General features: G+C 36.6%; 1 protein-coding gene across 1 annotated transcript; it reads left to right on the forward strand.

Moving 5' to 3' along the window:
* The first annotated feature begins 306 nt into the window (after positions 1-306).
* LOC149529583 (protein kinase PINOID-like) lies at positions 307-4209 on the forward strand. The gene is made up of 2 exons (XM_089808556.1): positions 307-1280; positions 3026-4209. The coding sequence occupies exons 1-2, from the start codon at positions 679-681 to the stop codon at positions 3930-3932; spliced, it is 1509 nt and encodes a 502-aa protein (XP_089664682.1). The 5' UTR covers positions 307-678; the 3' UTR covers positions 3933-4209.
* Positions 4210-11264: the final 7055 nt, after the last annotated feature.

The raw sequence follows: 11264 nt of genomic DNA on the forward strand, positions 1-11264 counted from the left end.
TATATGTAATAATTCCTAAATTATTAATTTGACTCTTGATGTATAGGAAAATATCCACTGCACACTATTCAAAAAGATGGAAGAGCTTGGTCTATAAAGAGTTAAGCTCCTAATCAATGCCCTTTAATATTTCTTATATAATCCTCTCCCCATCAGACTCAAACAGAATGGGGGCAGAGAAGCACACGACAGTCCTATTGCCAATACCAGCAACATCTTGTGTTCCAGCAGACAAGAATAAATATAAAATAACATGAACACCTAGCCTGCATTATAATAGAGCTAGAGCTTGACTTGGGAGGCATCATCGTTAATAGGTATCTCTTGAGCCATAGCTTCGTTTGCATGTGTAGGTCTGCACTTTTTCTGACCGTGGGTGTGAACAGTGAAGAGTGAATAGTGAATAGTTGCTTGCAGCTCAGAAACCCACACACGCAAACGCACTGCCACTGCCCTGGCCGGACGCCTTTATTAGCCCTGTCTCACCGGCAGTACCAGAGGCCCGCCGCCCCTCTCAGAGTCACAAGTCAGAGAGATTGAAAAGTGACACTTTTGAGGACGAGAATTGCTTGGCTTGATTCAAAAGTGACACTTTTGAGAACTAGAATGGTTTGATCCATTCAAAAGTCACACTTTTGAGAATGGTTTGATTCAAAGGTGGGTTCTTGGGGACAAAAAATGGTGTCATTTCTGTGTCGATCCGTTGACTGTGATTTGACAATGAGTTTGGACAGCTGCGGCAGCTCAACCTCCATGAGCGCCGAGAGTTGGGGTAGCAGTAGCACGGGCAGCTATGATAATGGCGGGGGAGGGAGGGGCAATGGCACGAGTGCTTCCTGTACTACTGCTACTGGTAAATGTACGACTTTGGTGCCCGTGAAGCCTCCACACAAGGCTAATGATTTGGCTTGGGAGGCCATTGAGAGCGTGCAACGCAGAGAAGGGGGCGTGGTGGGATTGAAGCATTTCAAGCTGGTGCGGAGGCTGGGCAGCGGTGACATTGGGAATGTTTTCCTCTGCCAATTGAGGGGAGCTGGGAATTGCTTGTATGCCATGAAGGTTGTCAACAGGGAGGCACTCGCTCTGAGGAACAAGCTCCAGAGGGCTGAGATGGAGAGGGACATACTTTCCATGCTCGACCACCCATTTCTTCCCACACTCTATGCCCATTTTGATGCCTCCCATTATTCATGCACCGTCATGGACTATTGCCCCGGTGGGGACTTGCATCATCTTCGCCACCGAAGACCCGGGAAACGCTTCTCCCTCAGATCTGCAAGGTTTCTGCTTCTCCTCCACATGAATCTCACTCAATTCCGCATCGTTTTTCCAGTGCAATGTTCTTTCTCCACTTCCAGCCTATGGTGCTTGTTTCCTGTAGGATACAGCTCTTGGTCCCTTACATTCGTCTAAGGATCCTTTTAGATTGCCTTGTTTTGTTCATCTGATTACTCTTCTTGGTCTTTTAGATTGATTGGTCTTGTCCAAGGATGCTCTTCTTGGTCTCTTAGATTGTTTGGTAGAGTTGTCCAAGTATATAGTTCTTAGATCCTTAAATTGCTTCGTCTTGTCCATTAGATTACTACCCTAGGTCTTTTAGAATGCTTGGTCTTGTGGAAGCATGCAAAATGCTTGATCTTGACCATCAGATTGCTACTCTTGGTCTTGTCCAGGCATGCAAATTACTCGCTTTTATGACAGTCATTAAAATTCTTTGGTTTTATTGAATGATAGACATTTTTCTTCACTTGACATCAAGTCTAGCATTTCTGTAAAATGTTTACCTTAACATATTCATCAGATAGCCAAAACCATTGTAGTGCTGTTTTTGACTTTTTTCCTTCATGCTTCTGTTGGTTGGCAGGCTTGTTTTTCAATTCTTTTACTTCTCTTAATCCTTTGGATTGTTTGGTGTCCTGAATATCATTAAAATTCTTTCATTTCATAGACAACAAGCACTTTTCCACTTAGATGTCAGCTCTAGAGTATCTCTGTAATATGTACACCCTACCATATACTGCAGACAGACATGACCACTCACTGATATACCCAAGTTTTTGTTTTCCCTCTCATGCCTGTTTACCTTACTATATTCGGCAGACAGATAAGACCACTTATGCTATTTTTGGTTTTATTTTCCTGTCTCGCTTGTTTTTTTATTCCTTTAATTGTCTGAATGTTTAGCTTACAGCTTTAAAATGCACTAGATGTCAACAGGGAGCTATGATTTGTCTGTTCTTTATTTTCTCTCTCCCTTGGGTAGGGGATTTATGCTTGCTTGATCATGACACTGGAGGGACAGCTTTAGAACTTAGAATCTGCTTACTAGTCTGGTTGTTGTATACCATCAAAGAAGCTTACAACCAATCCAATAGAAAGAGTTGAGGCTATCTAACAAGTCCACACTTCATTATGTTAGAATGTTATTATTTCTGTTTTATATGATTGTCTCTGATTGTTCTCCGTGATCTATAATTCGGTATCGACTTTTTGGATCACTCTAGATCTATCATCACTTGTTTCAGATCATTTTTAATGATATATTATCAGTTATCAATATTTCAAAATGGCTTCACAATCTATCACCATCATCAATTATCAATATTTGAGATCACACTACATGATATATATTGTTTATTTTCACATTCTTCGGATTAGATAATATTATCTAGAGTTGCACTGTGGAATTAACCGATTTCTTAGCCCTGTAGAGTGGGTTCCAACCACAGCATTAAAGTAGTGCAGCTTTTTCAGGTACCCACCCGTCCTACTGTGAAGACAGTTGAATCACAGTGACGTGAAGGAGCTTACAGGATATAACGCGTCGCCATTCCCTCACACATGCAATACTAAATAAGCAGCCATTTACAACGAAAACATCTCAGAATGCTAAAAGCCGAATCTTTAATAGGAGACAAGATATTATGTAGCAGAGAAAATTTCTGATTGTACTTGTCAATAACATTTTTTTTGAGATTAATACATTTTCATGTGATCTGAGACCAATGTTGTTGATGACCACCAGGTTCTACGCAGCAGAGGTGCTTCTTGCTCTGGAGTACCTACACATGATGGGGGTGATATACAGGGACTTGAAGCCAGAAAACGTGCTGGTTAGAGCGGACGGTCATATCATGCTCTCAGACTTTGACCTCTCCCTAAGATGCGATGTAGTCCCAACACTCGAAACCGCCATTGAAACCAAGAACACACATCACATGAGCCGCGTGCACACATGCCCATCAGCCCCCTCCTGCAACACCAACAGCAGCACTGCAACGAAAACAAGCATCGCCATAAAACCGTCCGCTAGCAGCTGCATACCCATAGTACAGCTCCGGAGCTGGTTACTATCAATATCAAACAAGAAGGTGAAAACAAACAAGAAGAAGAAGAAGAAGAGTGGGAATAAAAACAAGATGCTGGTTTTGGCGTGCAAGGTGCGGGCAGAACTGGTAGCAGAGCCGTCAGAGGTTCGATCCCGGTCGTTCGTAGGGACCCACGAATACTTGGCCCCCGAGGTGACCTCGGGCGAAGGGCATGGCAGCGCTGTGGATTGGTGGACTTTTGGAGTCTTCTTGTTCGAGCTCCTCTACGGAACAACGCCATTCAAGGGCTCAAATAACAGAACCACCATTCTCAACATCCTCTCTCAGCCCCTCAAATTCCCCTGCAACCCCACCAAGGAGACTCCTGCCTGGGACGCCGCCAAGGACCTCATTTCCAGGCTCCTCGCCAAGGATCCAAGCTCTCGGCTGGGTTCGAACCGAGGATCTGCTGACATCAAAACCCATCCTTTCTTTAAGGGAATCAACTGGGCTCTAATACGCTCCACTGCCCCTCCTGAGATCCCTGGCCTTACCAGAACTCGGACCTGCTATGAGAAAAAGAAAACCTCAGAAACCCTCCCTTCATACTTCGACTACTTCTAGACTAACAGCAATTCAGTGGAGGTGGAGAAAGGTGAGTGGAATTTCCATCCACCCATTTTGTAAATCAGTCCAGTGCAGGCATGAGCCTTGTTTTTCTTGATTCTCACCCATGTGTAATATATTGAGCTTCAGGTGTAAGTATTCTCATTTTCTCATCTATAGGTTTTAGATTGTTATACTGATTATACAACCATGTGTAAAGTATTCTCAGTTTAGATTAGAGATCGTCTTGCTGATTATACAACTACCCTGATTAAACTAAGGTAATTTCTGTGTATTTCATTCCCATATCATTTAATGGTCACACAAAATGAGGTCCAAAAGTTTGAATCTATGTTTCATAGATTATTTATCATCATACAAAATGAACTCACTTGAATCCATGCTTAATAAATTATTCGTAACCACACTAAATCAACTAAGTATCCGCAGTTTCTTATCTAGAAATTTTAGATTGTTTTACTGATTATACAACCATGTGTAAGCATTCTCAGTTTAGATCTTAGATTGTCTTGCTGATTATACAACTACCCTGATTGAACTAAGGTAATTTCTGTGTATTTCATCCACTTATCATTTTATGGTCATACAAGGTGAATTCCCACAGTTTGATTCCATGTTTTATAGATTATTTATCATCATACAAAATTTATTCCCAACCACGCTAAATCAACTTTCACTTGAATCCCATATATATGATCCCTTTAGTTTTGAAGCCATAAATAATTTCTCTCTTGAATCCCCATGTATTGAGCTTGAGGTGTAAGTAGTTTCAAGTTCTTATCTATATATTTTAGATTGTTTTACTGATTATACAAACGTGTATAAATTTTAGATTTTCTCACTGATTATACAATTAGCCTTACCAAACTAAGGTAATTTCTGTTTATTTCATCTACATAGCATTGTAAGTTCATACAGCATGAGCTCTTAACCTGAATCTAAGGTTTAAAGATTTTTTAAAATCATACAAAATGATCTCAATTGAATCTATGGTTAAATTATTAATGATCATATAAAATAAGCTCACTTGAATCCCCATGTACCTGATCTGTTTATCTATAGATTTTAGATTGTTCTACTGATTATACGACTAAAGGTAATTTCTGTGTAGTTCATATTATTTAGATTGATTATGATCATACAAAATGAACGCTCACTTGATTGACCATATTATATGATCTCTTCAGTTTTGAAGCAGTGATGCATAAAGAAGAACGCTTCATCAAATTTACTAAGTTGTACACAGAATAGCGAACTCAAGTTGTACAACGATGGTTGTAGGAAAAGAGAGGCCATAGCCTGATTTTGTGTCTTCAAAGCTTGAATCTTTTTACTATTAATGATTGGAGCTAATATACAAAAGAAAGAATACCAGTCCTAGAAATGTAACTCCGCAGAGAAAGAGAAAACACCCATACTTCTAATTTAGATAATGGATTTGAATTGTTTTTGCTTGTAAAAGATGCCATATCTTTATAGGATTGTATACAATTTATGAGTTAGGTTTTTGCTATAGGTTAAGAGAGCACATATTTATTATGGTATTTTTTTAGTAAAGAAGCATCATCTGAATATGAATGCTACTTCATTCCTTATATCATATTTCAATAATTTTGACTCTTGATAAGGTGGCATAATTTAAAGAACTCACCATCACCCTCACTACTTCTATTTTACTAACTAAACTACAACTAATTTTTAATATTATATTTAATAACTTTTTTTCAAATAATAAATTCTTGAATATTCAAAAATTATCACAAATTTTGAACATAACCATTGATTTAAATACATCCCTATCCAAACCTTCTTTTAAGAATTTGTATGCAATTGTTGAAGTTTTATTAAAAATCAAATCATCTGAGTTAGATTTTGCTATCTTCTATGTGTTTATGTTGATATTTCTTTAACTTAGAACTAAGATATGTATCCATTCTACTGAAGATGACTGAACATGATTTAGATGGCTATAGGACAACTTAAATGCACCTGTTTCCCATGTCTTTTAAAATTGAAGTATGTTACACTGTCAGAAGGTGCATTCTTGTGACACCATAGACGATACCCAAACTTCATAGTAATCTAAAGAATCGCCGTAATCAATTCAATCCAATCTATTAAACAACAACTAATTTTCAATATCACATCCCATTATATTTCAAAGGATAAATCCTTGAACCTTCAAAATGCTATCACAAATACTGAGTTATTGTGCCATCTCCCATTATAGTCACCTCATAACACCATCCATAATCTTTGTGCAACAATCGATTTAGTTCTTTCTCTTCTTTGAGCTCTTTCTAAACTTGATTAATATCATACGTATAAACCTTATTGTCAGGAATATAAAAGTAATATATTTAATCCATCTTAAAACTCGCAAGGCCAATCCTCATCATAATCTTTAAATACAGATAAAACAATGCACAGGATCTGTAAGAACAGAAATCTGAATGTATCCAGGTAGTCTGTGTTCCCATGGTTTCTCCTCTTGTTTTATCTCTTCCGGTGGTTTATAACTGCACGAACATGAAAGGTTAGTTTTAATGCCATTTTTCCGTTGTCAAACATCTTACATTTGATAGTACAGCAATAAGTAAATGGAAGGCATGGGTGGGCAGGCTTGAGCGAACACAACAGAGACCTGCATGGAAAGGCATACATGTTTTGAAACCCAAGTGGGCAGTTCATAACATTTGCTGGCATTTTAGAGCATCCGTATTCTGTGCACTGTGCACAGTGCACGGTTCAAATGAAAGGGAATAATAATAATAATAATGCAATGCGTAACCTCCCGTTGGCTTGCATGGGATTCAACCATCTATTTAATGGTGTATTTCCAAGTACAAGACTGAGCTCTATCAGATTTAATGTCCAAGGTAGCAAGCTCTCATGTGTGGTTATGTCTATGCAGGTGATAAAATTCATCTGATTACACAAATATTTCCTATTCACTAGCTAGCACTTGTATGAATTAGGTGCAATGGTTACGCCCATACCAAGATATGCTATAAATTAATTAAAATATATTCAAATGTTATAAATAATAATATTTTGGTATGGCAAGGAGAACATTGGACTTCTTTCAATGGGGGGCTTTGGAAATAGGTAATTGTGAAAATCTATTGTGATACTGTTGAGAAAACACTTGTATCAACCTTGCAATATTTTCTATGTAGTTCCAAAAGTAGTTGGGAGGTTTTCGATATGTCTATGCATTGGAAAAGGTAAAATGAATTGTCAAAAGATACTTTGTTCATAGTATAATTTAATGGAGGGTCATTTTGAGATTTTATGTCACACTTCTCATGACATTTATGAGGGTCAAAAATAGGAAATAATGCTTTGGACATGAGACACTATTTTTTAACCCGTGTTAAGTCTATTTTGAACAATACAAGTCATGCATGTGCAACATGTATGACGGAGGTTTTGCACATGGTATTGTAAAAACACAACTGGTTTACAGGTTGTGAAAAGCTTATAAAAGGAGGTCTTGGGAGGGAGTTTAAGCGTTGATCAGGTGCTTGTAAAGTTCCTCCCAGGTTGAGCCGAGGGCCTATTTGGTTGTTGGAATTAGATTTGGGAATTGACATTTGAAATATTTGATTTGTTATTCTGGAACTTAAAATGCAACCTACGGTTTTCAAATTTTGGTTTGGGACCATTTGGCTCACTAAAAATTCATAATGAGAATAGACGTTTAGATAGAGATATTAGAAAAATTCTTCGCCATAGATTTAAATATGTTGCAATCTGTCTTTTCTTAAATACTGAGAAGTAATGATACAAGCATCAAACTAAAAACTTATAATTACTTACAAAACCTAGAAAGATTTCAAAAATCTCCTACAATTGAAAGAAAATCCTTTTCTTTTTACTTTTAAACTTCAATTTTCATTTTTTTTTACAAGTTTTAGAGAACTTCTCCAACATAAAACTTAATTTGTTGCAAAAGTCTTTCCTTAAATACTCAAAAAATGATACAAAATGTCAAACTATTTGTTTATTACTTATAGAACCTAGAAAGATTTCAAAAATCTCTTGCATTTGAAGGAAAACCTTCTTCATTTTACTCTGAGATAAGTTTTGATTTTTGTAATAGATTTTAGATAACTTCTCTGCCATAGAATTGAATTTGATGTAGAATTATTTTTGAAAATATTCAGAAGTAATGATAGGAAATGTCTTGCTTAATTTGTTTTAAGACTTCAATTCAAACTATGTATGGCGAAAGACATTATTGATCTTTGCAATGTAAATTTATTTAGCACAATAAGCATTTTTTTGGTAAATAAATACATGACAAAATATTGTTGAACAAATTTTAGTCACTAGATGTGATTTTTTTATTTTCAATTAATTTATAATGCTCATTTTTGTCAATTTGGCATTAGAATGGGAATTTGATCAATACCACTTATTTATATGGAAGATGAAATTTTTATTTTGGGGGGTAAATGGGGATATCAAATTCTGATTTAAAATCTAAATTTGTGCACCTAAACACTAGATTAGATTTTTTTCATAATTATAAATGTCAATTCATATCCAATTTTGACAACCAAAAGGTCCTTGAGGTGATGCTCTTGTAAGAACTTACATTGCAAGTGTGTTACAATCTTTGTCAATTTGATAATAAATTATGCAAGGCTTATAGTGTGAGGTTTTTCTCCTGTAAGGATTTCTCTTATATAAATCATTGTGTTGTGTGTGTTTATTTTTATTTCATTTATGCATTTTTTTGTATCTCTAAGACTTTGTAATAGTTAAGTTGTAATTTGCACATTTGACCCCTCAAGATTAGCATATGAAGCAATTTTGCTCATCTTTGCTTCCTTAGAAGTGGTATAAGAGTCCGACTAGTTTTAGTTCTATTTTTTGGGTTCAAAGTTTTTTGAGCTAATCAAGGTTTTAGTGGGAGCTTGTGCAAAGTATTTCATTTTTCATATTGTAAGATAGTAAAGATGACAAGCATGTCAAGAGGATTAATGTGGAGAATTTTTGTGGCATGAACTTTGAGATATGGTGTAATGTCCCCTGTTGGGACTTTAGATCATTTCTTAAATATTTTCTAGGTAGTCTGAAAAGTAGTTGGGAGGTTTTCAACATGTGGATGCTTTGGAAAAGGTAAAATGAATTGTCAAAAGATACCTCGTCTATAGTATGATAATGGCGGGTGATTTTAAGATTTTGTGTGACACTTCTCATGACATTTATGAGGGTCAAAAATAGGAAATAATGCTTTGGACATGAGACATTATTTTTAAACCTAGGCTAAGTCTATTTTGAACAATACAAGTCATGCATGTGCAACATGTATCAAGGAGGTTTCGCACATGGTATTGTAAAACCGCAAGTGGTTTACAGGTTGTAAAAAGCCTATAAAATGAGGTCTTGAGGAGGAGTTTAAGCATTAATCAAGTGCTTGTAAAGTTCCTCCTAGATTGAGCTGAGGGCCTATTTGGTTGCTGGAATTAGATTGAAATATCAAAGTGACAAAGTGGTTGGTTCTAGATTGAAGTCAAACATTTATGGTACTAAAGTAATAAGATTAGAAACCTTCACATTATATTTCTTATTGTTAGTGTAAATAATTATTATTTACATTTTACTTAAGTTTACTTAGGATGAATGTATTATTTTATTATTTATTAGGTTAGACACCTAGGAGTTTGCACACTCATATGAATTGTCATGTTGACAACACAGGAGTAAGCAAATCTAATTTAGCACATGGTATATTCAACACAAGAGTTAGCATCTAATTTAAGCACATGGTGTCTACAACATCTCTATACGAGATACACTTGTCATAATTATCCTCTCATTGATGCACGTACATTCATGCACAATGGAGGATAATCCACTTACGATGGATGTGTGCTTAGTTGTAATGCTTATCTCCTAGCTCATTCTAGAGACATTCTAGATGCATCTTAGAGGCCTTTATATACAAGCACCTCTAGTGTATGTATAGATCATATAATTCATTTTTCATATCAATATTCTGATCATACTCTATTGGTTTATTTTGTGCTAGTTGTTGAGCTTCTTGGTCTTGGGTGATTTTTCCCTAAGAAAAATTCTTACATGGTATCAGAGCTATACCAAATTCTTACATGGTATCAGAGCCATAGGAGCGTCAATTCATAGCCATTGGAGACCATTCTTGCTTCACCTCTCGGAGGACACCTCGATCCAGATCTAGAATATCTGCAACTATTAGGAGCATCTAGAGCCAAAGCAAACCTCACCATTGTGTCTGAAGCATTGATTTGGTGAATTTTGACTATAAATTCGCCTGTGTTGGGGCATAGTCAAAATTGAGGCAATTTTTTTCCAAACCGAAACTTGAAGGCCCAATTTCCAAATTCGGTATGATCTATTAGATCTGTGCATTTATTTTGTTTCAGATCTGCATTTTATTTTCTCTATATTTTTTGGTGCATTTTGTTCAAAACAAATTTAGGCCATCAGACCTACAAAGAAATTATTTTTGTAGGAACTAGATGGTCAAATCTCAGCCCTTGCAGGTGGAATATTTCTTAGAATTTGGCATATTCCATTACAAGCCGAATCACATAACCCAATAGTTCATATCATATTTGGGCAAATATTCCACATAATACATTGGCTTCACAAATTTTGACCGATCATAACGGCAACCACAACCAATTTACCAACATCTGGCGACAACTTCATCATGGCTTCTTAGCCACTTTACTTGTAGTGGCTCATTCTTTTAAATAAAACACACACTCACTTTTTGGTGCATGTGGGACATTACACACCCCATTCTTGGCACCTGACAAATACAAATTCAGTATTGTCCACCAGCCAATGTTCTAAGTCTTCTCGCTATCCATTAAACAGTTTGCCAACGACAAGATCATAGTCCCCGGTGATGAATTTTTCCCCTGTGATGCCACTTTTAAACATTTTGGCAATCGCAACATCCACGTAGAGCTCAAATGCCAACATAGCAGGTGTCCACATAGTCACGACACGTGTCTACCTACTCAACATGCCTGTCAAAGAACTCCAGTCAACAAATCTGTATGACCATATGCCATGTCGACATACCACATCAACTCAGTCCATATGATTTGTACTGCTAACATCATCAGTGATGCCACTGCCATGTCATCCAAGAGGGAATCTTTTGCTAACATAATCTTTTGACTATCTTAAAATTGATGGTTGTTTGACCATTATTCATAGGCCAAATTGTACTACTGTGATGGTCATTTGGACGTCAAATTTAACCTCACAGTTTGCTAATCAAACCCCTCTCCATATTCAATTTTGATTTAACAATCTAACTTT

This window comes from Cupressus sempervirens, chromosome 11 (genome assembly GCF_028749045.1).
Source record: "Cupressus sempervirens isolate cs-2001-9-10 chromosome 11, ASM2874904v1, whole genome shotgun sequence".
Lineage (NCBI taxonomy): Eukaryota > Viridiplantae > Streptophyta > Pinopsida > Cupressales > Cupressaceae > Cupressus > Cupressus sempervirens.